Source organism: Brassica rapa, chromosome A05, assembly GCF_000309985.2.
Source record: "Brassica rapa cultivar Chiifu-401-42 chromosome A05, CAAS_Brap_v3.01, whole genome shotgun sequence".
Lineage (NCBI taxonomy): Eukaryota > Viridiplantae > Streptophyta > Magnoliopsida > Brassicales > Brassicaceae > Brassica > Brassica rapa.
Window position 1 is genome coordinate 2,513,768 of NC_024799.2, and position 21,983 is coordinate 2,535,750.

General features: G+C 38.5%; 4 protein-coding genes and 1 long non-coding RNA gene across 6 annotated transcripts; 3 read left to right on the forward strand and 2 right to left on the reverse strand.

The window, feature by feature from the left end:
- Window positions 1–1,280: 1,280 nt before the first annotated feature.
- LOC103866866 (probable pectinesterase/pectinesterase inhibitor 17) lies at window positions 1,281–19,833 on the reverse strand. Of its 2 annotated transcripts, XM_009144856.1 has the most exons (5): window positions 18,913–19,833; window positions 17,531–18,224; window positions 14,161–14,168; window positions 9,675–9,680; window positions 1,281–1,292 (listed from the first exon to the last, which is right to left on the reverse strand). In XM_009144856.1, exons 1-2 carry the CDS (start codon window positions 19,757–19,759, stop codon window positions 17,539–17,541), a joined length of 1,533 nt encoding a protein of 510 aa, XP_009143104.1. In that variant the 5' UTR covers window positions 19,760–19,833; the 3' UTR covers window positions 1,281–1,292; window positions 9,675–9,680; window positions 14,161–14,168; window positions 17,531–17,538. The 2 variants fall into 2 exon arrangements, with proteins under 2 accessions (XP_009143104.1, XP_033148323.1); XM_033292432.1 differs by lacking the exons at window positions 1,281–1,292; window positions 9,675–9,680; window positions 14,161–14,168 and having other exon boundaries at window positions 17,380–18,224.
- LOC103866865 (putative expansin-B2) lies at window positions 1,316–13,515 on the forward strand. The gene is made up of 6 exons (XM_009144855.3): window positions 1,316–4,196; window positions 4,311–4,423; window positions 4,536–4,726; window positions 4,839–6,904; window positions 12,588–12,781; window positions 12,909–13,515. The coding sequence occupies exons 1-4, from the start codon at window positions 4,019–4,021 to the stop codon at window positions 5,170–5,172; spliced, it is 816 nt and encodes a 271-aa protein (XP_009143103.1). The 5' UTR covers window positions 1,316–4,018; the 3' UTR covers window positions 5,173–6,904; window positions 12,588–12,781; window positions 12,909–13,515.
- Window positions 6,544–13,515, forward strand: LOC103866864 (expansin-B4). The gene is given in 4 exon segments (XM_018659329.2): window positions 6,544–6,700; window positions 6,792–6,904; window positions 12,588–12,781; window positions 12,909–13,515. Coding segments are annotated over 4 exon segments (786 nt in total). The 3' UTR covers window positions 13,231–13,515.
- LOC103866863 (ribosome biogenesis protein BOP1 homolog) lies at window positions 13,535–17,198 on the reverse strand. The gene is made up of 14 exons (XM_009144854.3): window positions 16,938–17,198; window positions 16,728–16,854; window positions 16,499–16,617; window positions 16,258–16,412; window positions 16,060–16,177; window positions 15,720–15,978; window positions 15,518–15,626; window positions 15,332–15,434; window positions 15,101–15,251; window positions 14,876–15,008; window positions 14,699–14,805; window positions 14,549–14,613; window positions 13,911–14,469; window positions 13,535–13,824 (listed from the first exon to the last, which is right to left on the reverse strand). The coding sequence occupies exons 1-14, from the start codon at window positions 17,124–17,126 to the stop codon at window positions 13,739–13,741; spliced, it is 2,280 nt and encodes a 759-aa protein (XP_009143102.1). The 5' UTR covers window positions 17,127–17,198; the 3' UTR covers window positions 13,535–13,738.
- LOC117134280 lies at window positions 18,118–21,358 on the forward strand. Its single transcript, XR_004458519.1, has 2 exons — window positions 18,118–18,245; window positions 20,374–21,358. It is a non-coding gene; the product is annotated as an uncharacterized LOC117134280 (long non-coding RNA).
- The last annotated feature ends 625 nt before the right edge of the window (window positions 21,359–21,983 follow it).

A 21,983-nucleotide genomic window follows, 5' to 3' on the forward strand; every position in this document is an offset into this window, starting at 1 on the left:
ACAAAGTTTAGTAAAACTAAATTTATGAGAAAATGTAATATATAAGACTATAAGATTAACAATGTTTCAAATAGAATAAGTTTACAAAGTATAAAATTTATTAATTTATATAATTTAAATGGTAAGACTGAGATTTTCTCCTTTTCGTAATTTCATCCGTGAAATTGTAAATTCAAGATAACACTTCAAAATATTATTTTTGTTGTCCAAAGAAGTGCTGGGCCTATCTAATGATTTTGTTTCGTTTGCGTCTAAATGTAGCAGACGGATGTGCGTCATCAAAAAACTAATAAGAAAAAATGTTTCAGATTTCACTTTTACTATGATAGAGTAAACAACGAATCGATTTCAGTAAGTCTTCATAACGAAATTCACGCCAAGTTTTACGTTGAACAGTTTGCGATTATTTTCAAACCCTTCGCCTGACGTTGGGTTGAATAATCTTTTCTATGAAACTTACACACTATATCGTTCTCGTGAGATTGAGACTTCAACGTTGTAGATCAGTGGATTGTTTTCCAACGGCCAAGCAAACCACCATTAACGTCTACGTTAACGTACAAGGTTCACCATCAATACGATAAAACGAAGATTCAGTAAGATTCCAGTCTACCTTGATTTAGGGGTAAACGAAGATTCAACAAAGAATAGTATTGTGTGGTTCACGAGCATTTGCTGATAAGTTTTTTTAGGCTTCCAATTTAAAACCAATTGACAATTAGTGGATTGGCACAAGTCCCTTATATATTACTCAAGTCCCTTTTATATTTCCGATGTGGGATTTTTTCTCCAATACCCTCTCTCGAAATAATGGTGCGTATAATTATTAATCTCGCAGAATCCATCATACCCCTTCCAAAATTATCTTTATTTTCTAGCGATCTCGGCAGAACTAAGCCTTCTATGGACCATCAGCTAATGGGATGATCGGGCCACTGTCCGGGCCGGATTAATAGGTCAGGATATTAGGCCCGCTTTGATACCATGATAAGTTTTCTGGACTTCCAACTTAAAACCAATTGACAATTAGTGGATTGACCCAAGTCCCTTATATATTACTCAAGTCCCTTTCATATTTTCGATGTGGGATTTTTTCTCTAATATTTACCTTACCAAAGGCACCAATCATTTGAGCTAATCCTTTGAACTAGATTATTAAAGATGAGAGTAAGATAGATGTCTGGGATTTTGTGGTCGAATGATAAAGAAATAGGGATGTGCAAAACTAAATCACATTGCACATTTTTTTACCAAAAAAATAAAGAAAAAGAAAACAACTAAATCACATTGTTCTTGAACATTTATATATATATGAAATTTTGTTTTCAGTCTATTTTCATACCCAAAAAGAAAGTTTATCTTTAGACTGCACTAAACATGTGTATTTTACGGTACCCAATAGAACTTGAATCGAAATCTGAACTGAAATAGTAAATATCCAATCAAATTTTATATTGAACAAGTCTGGATATCCGAACTAGATCAAATATAGCTGAAACTCGAAGCATTATCGAACATAACCAAACTTAACTCTGAATCCATGAATGCATAGTATGAGATCCGAAGATTACACCCTTTCTCCCATTTCTTTTTCTTTTGTCAACAAAATTAACCCTTTCTCCCGTTTAATCTGTAAAAATATGGCTGAGTATTGAAAATATCTCCTCTTTACTTTTTATTCTCTTTGGTCGGGAGTGAATCAGCTCCAATCCATCTCTTTGATTTAAACTTAGTTTGAGGGAGAGACAAATCTTTGATATGTATAATCTGGTTTTGAAAGTTTTTGTGTGTTTCGTACTCATGATGACATAAAATCACGTGTGGTCTCTTAAAAATTTTGGTTTGTGAAATTAAATCAAGGAATTTGTGATCGCAGACACCATGATCTACAAATACAACAATTTTTTTAAAAAAAATTAATTACATAGTTTGCATTTTTTTGGTTGTGCCTGAAATAACTGAATCCGAAGTAAAAATATCTGAACCCGATCTGATTTGTAAAAATAGCCAGATGAGTACGTGCTAAGGTATTTCAAGACCTATATTGAAATACCTGATTTGAATCCGAATGGATACGAAGCATCCCTCCCTAAATTACATTTCCTTTTAAAATTAGTGTTGAGTGAACCTTTTTATATATCCGGCAAATTAAAAAAATAAGAAAAAGAAAAATTAAGACTACAAAGATATAAAATTTAATATTATTAATGTATTATAAACTCTAAATAATAATAGTAAATTGATATTTTAGTCTTAAGTTGAATTTATCGATAATAAATCATAAATTATATGAAAATATATTATTTATTTAAAATTATCAGTTATTAATTTATATCCATAAAACATCAAAACACCAGTCATTCAAAGTTCAATATATTGATAAAAAGAAAAATGAAAACAAATTTTAGTAAGAATAAAATTATAAAAACTAATTAATACATAACCATAAGATTAACATTGTTTTAAATAAAATATTTTTAACAAAAAATAAATTATAAATTAATTTAAATAATAATAACTCTAAAATTCATAAAATATTTTAGTCCAAATTTAAATTTATATGATTTAAGTTTCATGAATTTAATTTTCTCTCTGTCCTGCTCACATCCGTGAAAATGTAATTTTAAGATTACACCTCAAAAATATTATTTTGGTTGTCTAAAGAAATACATGGGTTTATCAAGATGGTTCACAAAGTCTTAATTGAGTCTATATGTAGATGACAAAAAAAACATCACATAATAATAAGATTTTTACTTTTACTAATGATAATGTATATAATGTTCAGATTTTCACTTCAGGCTCGGCCGAAGTTCGAGGGGTTAGTTCCAGTCTAGATGGTGAGGCTCAGGCTTTTATGTACGCACTACATAACATTTGGACTAAGGGACGGAGGTATTTTTGGTTCGAAGGGGCTAATCTTGAACTCACCAATATTATCAATACTCATGAACAAGGGTAATGTATTATCTGACATTATATATTGGATCGGAATGTTGCCGGAGTGTTCTCTTGAACAGGTGATGAATAGAGAAAGAAATCAAGCGGCTGACGTAATTGCTAAGAAGGAAAAAAAATATTTTTTGCTAAGAAGGCTCTTGTTGGCATAAACCTGTACTCTGAGTTTCATAACTGTTTGGTTAATTGATTATATGTATCACCCCTTTACAATATAATTTTATAAAGTTACTGTTGTTAAAAAAAGAGAGTAAACAATAATGGATCAATTTCAGTAAGCCGTCATAACGAAAATCACGCCAAGTTTTACGTTCAATAATCACGTCTATGTATCACCCCTTTACAATATCATATATTGTTTTCAATCGTGAGATTAATTAAGATTTCAACGGTGTAGATCAGTTGATTGGCCTCCAACGGCCAAGCAAACCACCATTAACGTACAAGTTTCCTCATCGATACGATAAAACGAAGATCCAATATAATTCCAGTTCACCTTGTTTTAGGGGTAAAGAAGAAATAGTTACATAGTACGACAGCCAAAATTTCGACCACATGTAACTTTGGGCCTAAGCGGTAACCGTCACCCAGGACCCAGTTCGAAGTAAAACAAAAACAAAAGACTTCACGTAGTGTCCTATAAGTTGGGCTACTAGAGACTAATATATGACACCGTGGCTTAAAACTGTTGGTACGTAGTAGAGTCCTTCACGGGTTTCGATCAAAATGATAAGTCTATAAGAGCAAGAGCATTAGAGGTTTAAGAGGGAGGTTCACACGTTTTACGAGAAAAAAAATATTAAAAAAAGTAAAAGTGATGAACTCGCCCCTTCTCACCTCTTCTGCAAGATACCCTCTCTCCTAAAATTCATCACTGTAGCGCGGGCTCCACGACACATGCGGTCAATTTTTTTTTTTTTTCAAAAAAAAAAAAAATCAAAATGAAAAAAATAAAAAATTTAATAATAAAAAATTAAGAAGATGAATCCCAAAGAGGGTTCATTGATGCTCATGCTCTAAGTAACACTAAGTAGTAACTCAATAGTTACTTATTATTACAATGGCAATTCTTGTCTTAGAGCGATGTTACATTATCATGAACTTACTCTTTGTTCTATTGAACTCTGCTCATTGCTTTAACCCAAAAAGACTCAATGTTTCGGCAGAAGCGGGGGGTTCCGATTGGTCTCAAGCCGGAGCTACATTCTATGGCCTCCCCACTGGCTACGGAACCGATGGTAAATATATGCATAGATGTATTATTTAACCTAATTAATGCACACTATATCTCTACATAATCAAGTTATTTTGCTCTCTATGTATAACGCTAACTCGAATATAAAATAATGAAGGTGGAGCGTGTGGTTATAAAAATGCTGTGGCACAAGCTCCGTTTTCGTCCATGGTATCAGCCGGAGGTCCGTCTTTGTATAAATCAGGGAGAGGATGTGGTGCATGTTATCAGGTTCTGCATGATCAAAATAATTACAATTAAGCAGAAGCGCTTAATACATTTAAAATTTATCAAAGTTTAAAAGGTTAAAAAAAATTATACGTTTGGTTAATATAATGCACAGATAAAATGCACTTCGAACCAGGCGTGTTCGACGAATCCGGTTACGGTAGTGATTACAGACGAATGTGGACAAGGATGCCTCACAGAGTCGGTTCATTTCGATTTGAGCGGTACAGCGTTTGGTGCGATGGCCGTTCCCGGTCAAGATAGTCAGCTTCGAAACGCAGGAGTTTTGCAGATTCTTTATAGAAAGTATATATGTCATATTAGATCATAACTACAACAATATACTGTATATGGTTATGTGCTAATGTTTGGTTTATTAATTTTGCTCTAATTAGTATACTTTCATTATTTGTTTTAGAGTTGAGTGCAACTACATTGGCAAAACGGTGGTGTTTCAAGTGGAAGAAGGTTCAAATGCCTACTACTTCGCGGCTTTGGCTGAGTATGTAAACGGAGACGGCGAAATAGGCCTAGTTGAACTCAAACAAGCGTTAGCTTCTGACACATGGCTTCCGATGAGCCACTCACCGAGTGCGGTGTGGAAGCTTGAAGATACATCACCTTTGCGAGCTCCACTGTCTCTTCGGTTGACTTATCTAGACTCTGGCGAGACCGTTGTGGCTTCTGATGTTATACCGGCCGGTTGGCAGCCCGGTGCAAAGTACGAATCGAACGTAAACTTTCAAGTCTAGCCAGATATAAATACGCATGCAGCTATGTTGGTTTTTAAATAATTATATGTATACGCCCCCTAGGGCGAAATAAAAATTTGTGTTAAATTTCATATGGTGTATTGGTATAACGATAATTAGTCACTTGTATGATAACATAATCAATGTAAAATCAAGTGGCTGAAGTAATTGCTAAGAAGGCGAAGGCTCTTGTTGGCCTAAACCTGTACTCTGAGTTTCATAACTTTTTGTATAAGGCCGGACAGTCCATGGCTAATGGGCCCGTTCTCTTGGTCTGGTCTGTGGGCTCCATTCCATCTGACGGGCAGTGCATTAGTTTTTCGAAATCTCGAAATTATTATTTACTGACCCTGCAATCACCACTAGATCTTTTTCCATGTTTTGGCTTGATTTGTACGGTGTCGCAAATCACTTTTCCATGGGTCACCTATCTTTTCACTATTCTAGCCCAAACACAGTTAAATCAACTTTGGTGATATAGATAGTCAAATCAAATCTCTTTCCACATATCACAACTTGAAATGTTACAATTCACCTCCTCTCAAAGAACGCAACGCCTTTGTTGCACCCCAAGACATGTTTCAAGACGCCTCTCAGATCAGAGTTAACTAATATAGATTTATGATTTAGAGTTAAGAGGTGAAGTTTTGAGGATAGAGTTTCAAAAAATTTTAGAAAAAAAAATCTTAAAACTTTCAAAATAAAAATTGGCTATTTTGATCATTTTTTTCTTTAAAACTATTTTCCTGACAAAAAAAATTAAAAAAACTACGTAAAAGAATTGCCATGCATTATATCAAAGGGGGGTTTTGTTAACTATCTATAATTTGTTAATGTTAATTTTCACGTTCTTAAAATATGCTTTCCGTTTAGAGAGTTGGGAAGCTTACATTACTTCCATAAGTACCAAAACTGAAATGCCAATTTTTGGAATAAAATGATGTGAAATTCTCTATTCCATTTATACCATAAATTGTTGTACCATTTGTAATGAATGAAATATAATATTTATTCCATCAATTCCATAAAAAATAAAAAAATTCAAAGAAACTTATTTCATTCCAATTTTAATCATGAATAAATAGAATGAAATATATTCCATGTTTCTCTATATTCCATTCCTTTTTATCCTACTAATTCCATTTTACATTTCTACATCCTTATATTGCCAAGTATGTGATTTCTTATACACTGAATCCTAAGAACTACTCCCAAAAACACACAATAAAGAGAGATCCGGATACCTGAATTATTAAAGAAAAAAAAAAAAACACACACACTATAAATATCCACTATCATATTATGAATCGAATTCACATCTAGCTATTGGTATTACAGAAATTTCTTTAAACAACAAAGTTAGATCATAAAATGGCACCATTCCATAGATTCTTGGCTCTTTTAGCTCTTTTTACAGTCTCGTTTAAGTTTTGTTATTGCCAGAATGAAACAATAAATGCCGCTGGCTGGGCCGACGCAGACGCTGGTGCTACTTGGTACGGTGAACCAGAGGGAGCAGGTAGCACCGGTACGTATTATTAAAATTTGAAACTACATATATATAAATATTTTATCTTCAAAAAATATGTTTGTTTGATAATGTAAATATATGTCAACAGGAGGAGCTTGCGGATATGGTGTGGCAGTGGCCAATCCACCGCTAAACGCGATGGTTTCAGCCGGAGGGCCTTAACTATTCAACAATGGAAAAGGATGTGGAACATGTTATCAGGTTCGTATTAATAATATACTAAAGCAATTTTCTTGAGCAAGCAAAAAAAACGATCAATTTTATTCTTTTTTTTTTGCCAAAATGTGAATTTCATATAAATATGAGAAAGGTTTGTAAAGATACAAAAGTTTAAATCAAAGTTAAGTTAGCCTTGGCAAAAAATAAACAAGACTAAGCTAACATCCAATGAGTTCGAAAAGATTACTCAAAGCGTATCCAAAGCTGCATCAAAGGTTGAAAATTCTTGAGCTTCCTTTTGCCAAGAATAACATCTTTGATGAAACGATTAATCAACCTGAAAATAGTAGCTGGACTCCGAGCCTCTCCAACATGGAGCCTGGAGTTTCTCTCCATCCAGATATTGGTAATTGTTGCCTGCGCCACTAGCCTTTTTAGCGTCCTGCTGGTGACTGTATCTCGAAGAGACACCCATTCGGTGAAGGAGGTCCAAGTATGGAATGCCCTGAAAGAGTATCCAAGTCTGTGCAGAACCAAGTTCCAGACCCCTTCACTTACTTCACAATTTAGGAACAGATGGGTTCTGTCCTCCACCGCTGCATCGCATAAACAACAAGAGGGAGAGATGTTCATACCCCATTTCAGCAATCTTGATCTGGTGGGAAGGCGATCTTGGTAGATAACCCAGGCAGTAAACGCGTGTCGGGGAACATGACCCTTGAACCAGATGCTTTGTGTCCATTGCTGCTCCGGTTCTCTGTTTCGAACAGCTTCCCAGGTTTTGCTGGTGGAGAATTCTTGCAATTCATCACCGTTGATGTCCCACACATAGGTATCGTCCATTAGATTCAGAGTGGGAATGGGAACAGTGGTGAGGTAAGTCTGCAGTTCTTCAGCTAGAGGAGAGCGAGCTCCCCTGAGTAACCATCCCCTGTCATTACAGGCATCTGAAACAGTCGCAGAGATGCTTATGGAGAGCTGTCTCGGTCCTGATTCTCCAAATCTGTCAAGAAGAGGTCCTAATGGTGTCCAATTGTCGTACCAGAAGCTTATACAGCGCCCATTGCCCAGTTTAGGTCGCAGGAATCTAGAGGCCAGGCCACGCAAAGAGAGTAAAGATCTCCATGTAGATGAGGTAGTCTTGTTTTCATCCAAACTCCAAAAACTTTCATCCTTTAGTCTATAATGGTGAAGCCAGCTTGCCCATAGAGAATCAGTCTTCTTTAAGAGGTTCCATATTAGCTTTAGGCAGAGGTTCTTGTTCCAGAGGCCAATGTCTCTTAGTCCTAATCCACCTTCCTTGCGAGGCAAACAAACAGTTTTCCAAGATACTTTAGCAACGCATCTCTTCGTCTCAGTACCTCCCCATAGAAACTGAGTACAAAGACTTTCGATCTTCTTTATGCAACCCTTTGGAAGCACAAACGCTGATGTCTAAAAATTAATGGAGCCATATATGACAGATGATATAAGCTGTCTCCTGCCTGCAAAGGATAAAGCTTTTGCAGACCAGCAGTTGAAGTTCGCAGAGATTTTATCCAGGAGAGGCCTATAGTCGGAGATTCTCAGCTTTCTATACATTAGAGGAAGTCCCAAATAGCGGATTGGCAGTGAACCCAAGTTGAAACCAAGGCGAGAGATGGCTATGGTTTCATCAGTGTTCAAGCCGGCTGCAAATAGTTCTGTTTTGGACTTGTTCATACGCAATCCCGACCAGAGAGCGAAGTCCTCTAATGTATCAGCAATGCATTTCACGGAATTTACAGAGCCATCAGAGAAAATCATAAGATCATCCGCAAAGGATAAGTGTGTAACCTAAAGATCCTTCGTTTGCGGATGAAATCCAACAGACCCATCAACATATTTCTTTATCAGCAGTTGTGAAAATACCTCCAGGGCTAGAACAAACAGATAAGGCGACAAGGGATCACCTTGCCTCAATCCTCTTGTTCCTTTGAAGTATCCACAGGACTCTCCATTTATAGCAACTGAGAAATGGCTTGACGTTAAGCATTTTCCGATGAGCTTCCTGAAGCTAGGCGGGAAGTCAAGTGCCTCCAAGGTAAAGAGAATGAAGTCCCAGTCAAGTGTATCAAAAGCTTTTTGAAGGTCGATCTTTAACATACAACGCTTTGATATTTTCTTCCAGTTATAGCCTGAGACAAGCTCTGTTGCTAGAAGCACATTCTCCACCAATAATATTCTGGGAACAAAAGCTGACTGCGAGGAGGATATGAGGGTTGGAAGAAGGTCCTTGAGCCTGTTCGCAAGAAGCTTTGACGCCACCTTGTAGACCGTGTTACAGCAAGAGATTGGCCTGAACTCAGTGATCTTAGTTGCATTCACTTTCTTTGGCACAAGAGTGATAATTGTTGCGTTCCATTGTTGTAGCAGTTCTCCTGTAGTTAGAAACTCTTGAACAGCATCTATCATATCACGACCAACAGACTTCCAGTTACCAATGAAGAACTCAGCAGGGTATCCGTCAGGTCCCGGAGACTTGTTCTTTGGAAGAGATAAGAAAGCTTGCTGGATATCGAGGTCTGTGAACGGCGCCGAGAGTGCATCAACAGCAGTAGGTGAGCATTTAGTTTGCAGAACCGCGGCAATTTCAGATGGGGTGGAGGTAGTAAGGACGTTGACACCACCAAGGAGGCTCTGATAGTAGTCAATAGCGTGCTGCTTTATTCCCTGTAGAGATTCAATAATATTTCCATGCTCATCAATCAAGAGGTGAATATGATTCTGATTTTGTCTTGCCTTGATCACCCTATGGTAGAAAGGAGTGTTTGCATCACCCTCAACATTCCACTGAATTCTCGAGCGTTGTTTGAGGAATTTATCTTCTGCTCTGGCCAGTGTAAGCCACTTGAGACGAGCTATTCTTTCAGATTCAGCAGTTGCAGGGCATGGTGAGGATAAGGAGGCACTCTGGCAGCTGGTGAGATCAGAAAAAGCCTCCTCCACCCGCTTTTCAAGGTTAGAGAAGTTCTCCTTGTTGAAAGAACGGATGATCGGCTTCAACTCCTTAAGTTTCTTTGAGACACAAAGCTGTTTCGAGCCATCAAAAGGAAGAGCATTCCAGGTAGACTTGATGAGAGCCTTAAACTCAGGATGATCATTTAAGTGAGCAAAGAACCTGAAAGAACGTTTCTGAGGAGGCTTGAGTTGGTCTAAGAAAACGCAGCATGGACTATGGTCTGAAATTCCCGGTTCTCCAAATACTCCAATCGAATCCCAAAATTGCTCAACCCAGTCCTCATTACACAAGATACGATCCAGCTTCTTAGAGACAGAATGATTCGTCCATGTGAAGTTGTGGCCACTAAACTGAAGGTCTGCTAAAGAGCTTCGCTCAAGGCATTCACGGAAATCTCTCATACCTCGAGAAGATGAGAATTGATCAGCAGAGGAGTGTTCAGTAGGAGAGATAATCTCGTTAAAGTCTCCCAAGACAATCCAAGGAAGACCGCAAAGCTGAGATGAAGTGGAAGCAGATTCAAGTTCATCCCATAATAGTCTTCTTTCTTTTCTGCAGTTGGATCCATAAACAAAAGAGACTCCTATTTCAGTAGAATGAAACGGGAGCTTGACAGTGCAGGTAACCATCTGAAGTGATTTGGCGATGACGTTGACCTGAACTGATGGCTTCCAAACTAGCCAAAGCTTACCGATATCTGAGAATTCATAGTTGCTCTCTAAAGACCAACCTGGTAAAATACTTTTCATAATAGAAACCGCTTTCTCCTGCTGTACATGCGTCTCAATGAGACATCCAAAAAAGGGGTTATATTTCCGAATCCATTTTTTGAAACCACGCCGCTTTACAGGGTCATTAATCCCTCTTATATTCCAGCAAAAAAGATCCATTAAGAGGGTAAAATTTAGAGGATTAAAGGGCCTCTAGCCCTAGCCTTTGTGTTAAAACGCTTCTGATATCTCTTAGAGAATACCTCAATGAACTGGTCTTCATCATCCGGATCGTCTTCTTCACTAGACAAGGTTGTATCCGAAGATGATCCAGAGCTAGACTGCTCCTTTAGATGACTCTCAGTTGATAAATCCACAGAAAGGCTTCCCTTACTGAGGTCGTATTCCACTGTTACCGTACCATTCCTTGGGGAGACAGGAACTATAGGCGAAGGGGGAGGAATAACTGCAGGTTTTAGGGAAGCTGCAGGTGGAGGATCCTTTGGGACTGAAGAAGAGACAAGTTCCGGTTGGTCCAATGTTTTTACTCCCACCTGCTTGTAAACCATTTCCTGCTTACCAACAATTGGGAGAAGGCTCTTGATAGGAGCCTTTCCCTTCTGCTTGGCCGTGTCTTTCGGGAGGTGGTTTGATCGTGGACAAGCTGCAGTGATATGTCTGACAGAGTTGCAGATTGTACAAGTATGAGGAGCAGCCTTACATCTCGAGATTGTGTGCCCAAACTTTTTGCAGTAGGAGCACAGAGACGGGAGCCAAGGGCTGGTGACACCAATCCTCCTTGTATCACCATTCTCAAAGCGTGCATTCACAAATTCGGGGAGAGGCTTACGGGGATCAATGACTGTATACACCTTAGCAACTTCAATGTTGGTAAGGTTTTCTGTAGCAGGGTGTAAGCAGACAGGATGGCCCACAAGTCCCGCAATCTCCTTCAGAGCGTCTTTATTGAAAAATTGCAATGGGACACCAGTGAACTCCAACCAGACTGGGACCATGTCGAGCTCAGGCTTGCATTGCTGAATCCCAGGTGACCATTTTGCTACAAACATTGTCTGGCCGTCAATCTGCCAGAAACTTTGAGCCAGAATTCTGCGTCGAGCATTTGGACAAGGCACTCGAAATAGGAACGAGTTTCCTTCCATTTTGTTAACTGTTATGTCGCGCTTGTGTCGGCTCCAGATACCATTGACAATGGCATGAATGGCACCACGAGCAGGAGGTTCTTCATAGAACTGACCCAGAATGAAGTACTCCCAAGCTTTCTTATTCTTCTCGACAACAGAGTTCGGAATAGTGACGCAGGCTTCCCCTGAGTCAAGCGTATAAGGCGTCTGCTCTGGTTGGAGTTTCACAGACGACTCCTTAACATAACCTTTCCAAAATTCAGCCGGGTTTTGCAAGCCAGCTGCAGGTTGAGAAGGGGGTTCACTAGATTTTGAAGCAGCACTGAGCTGGTTCTTATTTTCAGGTACAGATTGGGTATCTGTAGCTAGGGTTTCAGGATTGGGGTTTTCAGTTTGCTTGGCCAGGTCTCGATTAGAGGGGTTCTGGGCAGGCGGCGGAGACATTGTCTGAGCGGCGGGGCCGGTCAGAAGCGAATCTGTGACTTTCAATTTGACGGCTGAAGAAGCATCAGGCGTCGCAACTTTGACTGAACTGTTGGAGGATTTGGTTGTTCCAGTGGGGAGACGAACCGGAGGCTTATTTTTGGGGGGTTTCTTTCTTGCCATGGTGGCGGGTGGGGGCCGCCGCCGAGATCGGCGACGGTGGAGGAGGAAAGAAAGGGTTCGCGTCGTGAGAGAGAAAGGGGGGTTAGGCGCATGGTGCGCGTGTATTTTAACTGTTTAGGGTTTTTATCAATTTTATTCTTACAAAAAGTGGTATTGATTAATTTAGGGTCGTGGTGGCCAGGCTAGATTGTGGTTTATAAATTATACATACATTCATGCAAGTCTGAAAGACATATGTATTATTTGTCGCAACCATATCGTAAATATAAATGTGTTTATTTTAGATTATGTGCACCGTGAATCCAGCATGTTCAGGGAGCCCAATAACGGTGACGATAACGGACGAGTGTCCAGGTGGTCCTTGCGCCTCTGAGCCAGTTCATTTTGACCTTAGTGGCAAAGCCATGGGAGCCTTAGCCAAACCTGGCCAAGCCGCTCAACTACGAAGCGCTGGTCCTGTAAGTGTTAGTTACAGACGGTACGTATATATAAATCAGATTGTTCCTCTTATATAGTATTGGTGCTGTTTCCTACACAATTATCTACTTTTTTGTACGTGAATAATTTTTGATTTTTTTTTTCTTTTCTATGTTATGTTGTTCCAGTGCTGCGTGTTTATATCAAGGAACTGAAATAGCTTTTCATGTTGATGCCGGTTCTACCCCGTTCTACGTGGCATTCGTTGTGGAATACGAAAACGGTGAAGGAGATTTGGCGTCCGTTGAGATTCAACCGGCCAGCGGAGGATTTATGCCCATGCAAGAAATGAGGTCCGCCGAGTGGAAGTTAAACTCCGGCGGTCCACTGAGCGGGCCGTTCAACATTAGACTTACATCTGGCGAGTCTCGTAAAGTAGTGGTAGCTCAGGCTGTTATTCCGGCGGATTGGAAGCCTGATCAGACGTACAGGTCGATTGTTAACTTCTAGGGTGTTCTTTTTTGTCAAATTGTAGTTCCTAAGCTAATAATTGTTTAATTAAAAAAATAAGAAATGCATATTGAGATATCAGTATGAGCCCATATAATTAGAACGTTAAGTTCAAGACTTTTGCCATAGTGGTCTCTTAAAATGACGAAGAATGTTATACATGCAGAGACGTCAAACAAATTACAGTGAAACTCTTAATTGCAAGTTTTTTACAGTTTTAAGTTGTTTAACAATCTCTCATCAAGACCATACTAGAACCTATTAACAGAGTCATTACGATAATCACAAGTGAGGAGGGCTACCATTTTCAGTAAATCTGATGTGAGTTACCAAATAAGTTGTATTCTGTTTTTCAGTTTGATCTCAGCAACAAAAAAGGTAATCAAGCTAGTGCAACCAGAGAGACGCATAGGAGGCAACTAAAATGCAGTAGAAATACAAAACGGTAGAGCAATGTGATAATACAAAAACAAGATGAAAATGGTCAAAAATATGGTTTGGGCGAAACTTAGTGGCAGTAAAGTTTTATAACCGAGTCGGCGCCTGCAGTGAATAGCCATGGTTGCCTCGGATGAAACTTGCAGTCCAAGACTCCTGCCATCGAACAAACCCCCCATAAGCATAAAATAATAATCTCATAAAGAATAAACAAAGAGTCAGAAACACAGTAAAAAACTGACCTCTATTTGAAGCAGTAGAATGGCCTCTTAGAATCTCCAACGGCACAATCAGAGGATTCTCGTTAAGATCACTATACACCTTTCCATGGAACACATAAGCCGTCGAATCCTCCGAGCACGAAGCGAAGAGCGGATACGAGCGGTGGAACGCCACGTTCGTAATGTCTTTAGGATGATTCTTGAGAGTCTTGTACGGTTTCGAAGACAGGTCCATGTCAAACCAACACATCTTCCCTTCTTTGCTTCCTACAATCAGATTATCACCACCAGGATGAATCGCCATAGAAGAGATTTCTCTCAGCCCAGTCTCGAGCTTTTTGATGGCCAACTCTCTCTTCTGAAGATTGAAAACACGCACGTTCTTTTTTGTCGCGATGATGAACATGCCACGGTGGGTGGGGTGAAAGAGCGTGCAGACTGGAAGTCCCCGCATCTTTATTGGGAGCCTTTGTGTTTTATGCATCGAGAGCTGGTGTATGACGACACCTCGCGTTTCGCCTGCTGACATGACTGCGGAGAGATAGTCTCCTCTAGGATGCCAGTCAACATATGATATGTTCTGAGATTAGAAAATCAAACCAGTTAAAGATCTTTTCACTGTAAATTAAACGACAAGGAAACTTTTAGCAAAAGTGTACCTTAAAATGTTTTATCTTGATCCCTCCATATGTCTCATCTGGAAGCCAGCTTACAATAGCCGCAACTATTAAAATAACCATAATTAGTCATTCGGATTTTTTCATGTATTATTCTAATAAACATGTTGGTGGCTGTTCTGAGATACTTACCAGCTTCATCTTGTTCCGGAAGGGTGCCTAAGCGAAGCAGCTCTTCAATCTTTTGCTGTTCCTCATCAGTGCCAAGTTCAGTGTTCAGGATAACCAGATCTTGTCCTCTGCAAATAATGGTTTCAGAATAGGAAGTTATAACAAATCAGTAAACAAACTCCCGAGATCCTAACTCACATGGCGACGGCTAAAATTGGAAAATCAGGAAGAGGATTCCAGGCGACACACTTCACAGCTTCCTTAAACTGCCAGACCTTAAGACATCTACCAGTCTCCACTTCCCATATACGAACAGATCCATCAGCAGAACCTTGATAAAAAAGAAAAAGGGGAAACAAAGATTGGAATCTTGTAAACAAAAGAGAGGTCAAGAACAATGAATAAGAAGACCAGATGATATACCTGAGGCTATCCACTGACCAGAACAATCAGGGGATACAGAAGTAACAGCTCCTGTATGGCCTTTATATTCAAGGTAACATGAGTTTGGATAAGGTCTAAGATCCTTCCTACTAGGTAGCTTAGGCTTCAAAGATTCAGGATCGATGTTTATCTGGAGAAATGAAATACAATGTGAGATTAAATACAGGAAGAAATAAAACAGAAAATGAAACGATCGAATAAGCCCCCTACTCTCTTCTTTCGAACTCTTGGACATAGGTATAGATCCAAACAACGATCAAAAGACTCCTTTAGTGCATTCTCATATGCTGGGATGCTTCTCAGAGATGTAAACCTATGCACAAATATATAACCATGAGGCTTAAGCTAACAAATACCAAAGAGAACTATATAAGAGTACATTCAGCGTTAGAATACCTTTTAGGAATGAATTTTGGACGGTCTTCCTCATACATCAATTCATAAGCTGCTTTCTCTTCCTCTGTTGGAATGTATTCCAAAGAAGGATTGTATGATTCCTCGTGTCCTGGAAAGACAAAATTGTACAGATCAAAAACCACCGAAAATAGAATTCTAGAACATAAGCATATAAACAGATTAGTCAGCAAAATCTTTAAACCTGGCAATTTTAGTTTGGGTGGAGGAATATAAGTTAAGTGCTTGCTCTTTTGATCTGAAGCTGAATCGTCACCCCACAAAAGGTATACGTTGGGCTCTTCTTCAGGCTTATCAAACTTGATCAACCCCTTCCTTATTGCTCTAACATACTTAACAACCTTTTTAGCTTCCCATTTTGAAGGAATGAACCTCCGCTTGGGTTCTGGCGCACTTGAGAGCGGATGTATCGCATCATCCCATTTGAACCAATCAACATAAGGCTGTCACAATCACAAACTAAAGGTCAATTTTTGAAGTGAGTGGTATAATATTAATAGAAAATGGTATCACAAAGACCATACCGCATATGGATCAAAGTCAGCATGTGGAGCTTCCCCTTTGAGCATTCTACGGATGAGCTTGCTCTCCTCTTTAGTCAGCTCCACTTCCTCGTCATTATACTCATCGTAAATCTTCCGCCTAAAGCCACACAAAATGCTTCAGCGTAATGCTAGTACTAACTAATACACCAAAACAAACAGAAACGTAATCAAACTTACCAGTTCTTGGAGTCATCCATATTAGCAAGAAAAGAGTCGAGCTTGTCTTGCTTCTCTTTCTTAGTAATCTTCTTCCCAGTGATGTCGTAACCAATATGTTTCTCGTCTTTGTACCACTCCAATGGAACATCCCCAACTGTATTCCTCGGAGCAACCTATTAATTAAAAATTTATATAAAATCTCATTTGTAAATAAAGAGAGAATTTCAAATTATATAACGTTATAGAGAAAGTATCAAACCTCATCTTCTGAAGAATCACTCTCTTCAGCAACTTCACGTTCCTCATCACTCCCATCTTCCTCATCATTCTCACTATCTACTTGTTCACCTTCATCATCATCATCTGAGTCCTCATTACCTGCACATTACTCTCTATTACTAAACCCTATAAAGAGACTTAACCTTAACCCTATAGAGAAGGATAAACCCTAAAATCCCAAATTGAAGAAGAGCAAAACAGGCAATTACCATGGAGCTCGAGCTCGTCTTCGGATGAATCTTCGTCTCCACCTTCCGTCTCTCTCTGTGAAGCATCGTCCTCGGAATCGAAGACATCGGAGTCGAAGTCGTCGGAGTTCAACGACCCGGACAAACTCTGAAAAATCACAAAACTCAGAATTAACAAAATGCACAAATAGAATAAGAAGAAGAAGGAGGAGCTGGGGGGGAGAAGAATACATCTCCGTCGTAATCGGAATCAGTAGCGGAATCTAAGAGCAGGTCTTCTTCTTCTTCCTCTTTCAAGCTTTTCACTTGCTTTGATACTACTGGCTTCTCTTTCTGAGATGATTTTACAGCGGAGACGCTTTTCTTCTTGGTGTCTCTCGTTTGATCTTCGTTAGCTGCTTCGCTCTTCTTCTTCGTCATCGGTGCTAACAGAGTGAGGCGGAGGTTTGTTCTGAGAAGAAATAACAGTTGAAGAAGATTTAGGGTTTTTGGTTAAAGTCGTATTGGTCCTTTTATCTACTATGGGCCTACATATGTTAATGGGCTTTCTTTCTGTGAGTTCTCTTATGGGCCTTCATATGCGGTAACATCATCATAGTCGACGCGAACGGCTAGTTGGTAAATGCAGATTGAAGATTCCTCAGATTTTGATCATATGGTAAATTTTTATTTCAGAAATACAGAATACAATTTATTTAAAGAATAAAACGAAGTTACATGAAACTACTATATGATAATTATACAGGAATTTCCAATTTTTATATTGTGAGAAACAATATTTATTTCTCTGTATATATGACGTTGCATTATCATACTATGGTTTAATATTCTTTTAGAGACCAGAAGTAAACGGCACGCTCGATGGGATCCAAGAGCTACCAGCAATAAAACTACCAACAGTGAACCTCGAAGCCTCTGAGGCAGACTGAAGGACCCGAAATCCTGGCCACTTGACCCGACCTGAAGTCGAAGCACCCGAACCCGTATTCTGAAACTCTGCATAAAACAGAGTGCTCAAAGCGAAGTTGCCATTCCACTCAAGCCATCCACGTGGATCAATTAGGCTATCGAGAGAAGTCTTCATGAATACAGTCCTCGAATACTGTCTCCATGGTCTACCTAAATAAGTCTTGGTGGATCCCAAAATGGGTCGGAGATCCGAAGCTGCTGTGACCCGGGAGTTGTGGATAATAATACCCGTGTTTTGGTTCTGGTCGGATCTTCCTTGGGCGGTGATTGTGTTGGTCTTGCTACGTGGACGACGTGCGAAAATGTTGCAGTTTTGAAGAACGGCAGCTGCGTTTCCGAAGATAAAATCGACAGTTCCGTAAATGTCGCAATCACGGTAGAATTGGCGGTTGGAGTGAACGTAGAGTGTGTCTTGGTAACCCTCAAAGCTACATTGATAGAAAACGGATAGATCCGATCCGGATCTTAGAGCTACCGCTTGCTCATTGCTTGCACCCGCCGTGTTTCTAAACGTTATCCCACGTGCCATAAAGCCGTCTCCGACCGCCGCTGCGATTATGTAAGGAAAAGGTAAGAAAATGTTTTACTACTTTTAACTTTACAACCCGTTGAATTATCATGTAACTAAATAGACTTATCATAACATATACATATATGGCATGCTGGTAAGTTTTAATTATGAGAAAAAAATAAGGACGAAAAGACAAAATCAATCAAATAAATAAATAGAATTAACTTTCAAATTCGTGAAATGTCAAACTGTGTTTCATTTTTAATGAAATAACATCAATCAAGCATAAAACGCAATTATATGATTTAAATTTACAGTTCGTATAGACTATCTGCGTTTCGTGGATTGTCAACATTCAAATCATATAATATTATTGTTTGCTTACTTCACGGTAATAACGTTGTAAATTATTGTGTACTAATTAATAATAGAGGATTGCGTATATTTGTAAATCCACGACACTAAGCGTCATAAAAAAATGATTCGACTTACAGGCTTTTCATAGATTTGTATGAAACTTTAGTTTGCTAAATACTATACCAATGAGAAGTATAGATCACATCGAAAATCTTGAATCATAAAGCAGTGTCAGTTTCACTCTAGTTTGCTGTGTTCATGCATGGCAAGTTAACTATGGCCTATATCATATTTATATCTCCTGAAAATAATTAAAGTAACCATCTTTTCGTTAATCAATCATTTTTTTTGTTTTGTCATCATACGTACCGACAGTAGCTGAATTAAACGTGGTGGATCCTCCTCCAACACTTCTGCTTCCGGTAATAATCGTTCTCCCTTTACCATCACCTCTCAACATAACATTCTTTTTTCGAATCTCAAGATTCTCACTGTAAACGCCTTGTTTCACATATATCACGAACCTACCACTCCCCGAAGCAGCGTTGACCGCGTCTTTAATCGTCCTGAAATTACCAGACCCGTCTTTAGCCACAACCGCGTTATCTCCTGGTGTCGAGCTTTGCAACAGCTTCCGGTCACCGGGTTTGACCCACGAAGGGAACCCGTCTTTCTCGGGTGGGGTGTAGTTGAAAGGAACTTTGTTAATGGCGAGGGTATTGCATATGAGACTTGAGACGTTGTTTGACATTAGAGGAAGGACGATATCTGTAACACCTAGCTCTAAGAACCCTGCTCGGCATGTGTCGAGATTGGTTAGAGCCGTGCTGAGCCATGTTTGCGCGTCGGTTTTCGAGCACTTCACGTTTGGGTCCATGGTCTCGTTGATTTTAGAGACGGTGACGTCGTAGAGCTTGAGACAATCTTCCCATGCAGCTTTTTCACGTGTGTCACGGCACTTTGGTCCTAGTGTAGACGTGTGGCTTTTGGCGAGGATGGCTCGCTCCAAAGCTAGTTTCATTGAGATTTTGAGAAACTCGGACTCGGATTTTATGGGCTTTTGGCCTGAGTTGTGGGTTAAGAAATATTCGCATGGTTTAGGGTTTGGAGTTTGGCTGCACCATGCTTTCACGTCTTTTGAGTTGTACCCGGAAACGGTCGATGCCACGAAAATGCATAAGAACATTAATGTTAGAATATAAACTCGAAAAGCCATTATAAGGCCAATATTTTTTGAGAAACGAGAAGTTTAAGTTTAAAGGTAATTGGATGATGAGACTGATTTAATCGATGGGTTTATATAGATGCATGAATGACTATATGCTTTTGTTAAATAAATAATTGAAATATGATAATATGCAATATCATTGTAGTTGAAGCAAAAAATGCATATATTAATCTATGTGCCAACCAATTGATTGGTAACCAACATATATTCTCTTATGTTGAAATTTATTTATCTGGTTTGAGCTATCTTTCTTTGACGTGTATAATAATAATAACCAATAAGCTCTAATTTGAGTAGGTGACAGTTTTATTTGAAATTAATTGAAATCAGAAAAATAAACCAGTTAGTCCACGAATATCGAATTTTATATAGCTAGCATGCTAGTAGTAATAGGTGTATTAATCAGTAGGTCGTAAGTAGTTTATTATTGATCAAATTTTAGGTATAAACTCAATAACATTATTGCATATACGCGTATATTGGAGTTTATCTCATTAAACAAAAGAAGATAATATACATTTAGAATCATGCCTCTCTACATGATTTGTTTGATTTATGTATATAGTTGTAACAATTATTAACGATAACAAAATTATATGCAGGTAAGGCAGAGACAGTGTAATCGCTATCCTCGAAGACTAATCACCCGTCGACGTCGCGTCATACGACTCGCTTGCCGTGGTATATGACTATCAGCCATTTGCACAATTATTTTGAAATACCTGACCAAAAATAAAGTGTATAAAGAGATATATATATATATATATATACCTTTTCTATGAACTCTTTTTTTAAGGGGTCTAGACTGTTTACGTTTATTTATATGTTCACGCATTGGCGTACGTTTGTTCGGTCCCCAGTAAACTATGAGAATTTGAAATAAGCAATTCTTGAAACCAAGTCATGTTATTAGAATCGACGTGCGTATGTAAGTTACATAATGCAACCAAATCATGCATGTTAAGATAGACTAAATATATATAAATATAATTTTTAGTGATCATGATCCATGTTAGCATCATGACTGAACACGACCAAAAATTAATCTAATTAACCACGGCGGATTTTTTTAGTTCTATAACTATATATTTTGGTTTCTTCAGAATTACAGAAATTGAGAATAAGTAATACTATAGCGATGATAGGTTGGTCATCTATATTAAAAGGCAAAAGATATTATTGATCTTATCTATTCAAAAACTGATTATTACGTATATTAAAAAAACGTTCAACATTCAAATGAGTAAGAATTGAAAACTGACTAAAGTAATACCACTTGCGTCAAAAAAACACCACTTGCGTTTTTTTAATTAGGTTTAATGAGTTTAAAATATGTAAAGACGAACATATATCAAAACCAATAATTAGAAAGGCGCAAACACGAGCGTCGTTGGGGCTGGTCATACGTTAATCTTGAAAGTATAATTGAGACTATATGGTACACAAGACAATGGATGATGCAAGATAAGGCCTAAGGTTTCTGTATACAATATAGATTGTGTTCCGCTATAGCCTGCACAAGAATTAAGCTCCAACATCTAAACAGAAACATATACATAATACATTTACAAAAAAATTTACACAAAACATATATACGTTTTTACATTCCTTGTGTTCACTTAATTAGACTCTTTTTTTTTTTTTTTGGGTTTTTGACTTGATATTGTAATCCAGAAGAATTATTGTGCAAAAGTTAGACTTTTGTTCAAAGGTTTTACTTATTTGGTAGTATCATTCAGGCTCTGGATTATTCTTGAAACGTCGCCGTTCAAAACAAGTCGGCGTTACACGTAAGACGTAACCTCGACTGAAGAAACGAGGCTACAAAAACTAGCCGATAACGTATACATGTCTCAATCTATGGGTAGATTACCAACATTATCATCGAGTCTAGATTGACTTTTAAGCACTGGGAACACAGTACGTTCCTTAGTTTACTGTTAACGACAGTGTTCATGTCTTTTTATTTTTCAGCTGTCGGTGAAACAACGAAGTGATTTGACCGCTGGACGTTAATTAGTCTTGTCAATGATTATCCATAGAGATTATTTTTCTTTCATTTTTTAAAAATCAATGTACGAATGAAGAGGTAATCACCAAATTGAGTACTATATGAAAATACTACTTTGACAAAATTACATCATTGGTATACTGACAAAATATTATAAACAATTATCGTTTGACGACATTTCTCTTCTCAAGAGGGACAGTT

What these genes read in the sequence shown, in the direction of transcription:
- LOC103866865 (XM_009144855.3), top strand. Translation starts at nt 4,019, where the DNA reads ATGGCAATTCTTGTCTTAGAGCGATGTTACATTATCATGAACTTACTC. An exon ending in CACTGGCTACGGAACCGATG is followed by an intron (nt 4,197 to 4,310) that starts GTAAATATATGC and finishes AAAATAATGAAG; the next exon opens with GTGGAGCGTGTGGTTATAAA. An exon ending in TTGCAGATTCTTTATAGAAA is followed by an intron (nt 4,727 to 4,838) that starts GTATATATGTCA and finishes TATTTGTTTTAG; the next exon opens with AGTTGAGTGCAACTACATTG.
- LOC103866863 (XM_009144854.3), bottom strand. Translation starts at nt 17,126, where the DNA reads ATGACGAAGAAGAAGAGCGAAGCAGCTAACGAAGATCAAACGAGAGAC. An exon ending in GTGATTCTTCAGAAGATGAG is followed by an intron (nt 16,413 to 16,498) that starts GTTTGATACTTT and finishes TTTAATTAATAG; the next exon opens with GTTGCTCCGAGGAATACAGT. An exon ending in CTGACTTTGATCCATATGCG is followed by an intron (nt 15,979 to 16,059) that starts GTATGGTCTTTG and finishes TGATTGTGACAG; the next exon opens with CCTTATGTTGATTGGTTCAA.
- LOC103866866 (XM_009144856.1), bottom strand. Translation starts at nt 19,759, where the DNA reads ATGGCTTTTCGAGTTTATATTCTAACATTAATGTTCTTATGCATTTTC. An exon ending in GTTTAATTCAGCTACTGTCG is followed by an intron (nt 18,225 to 18,912) that starts GTACGTATGATG and finishes ACATAATCGCAG; the next exon opens with CGGCGGTCGGAGACGGCTTT.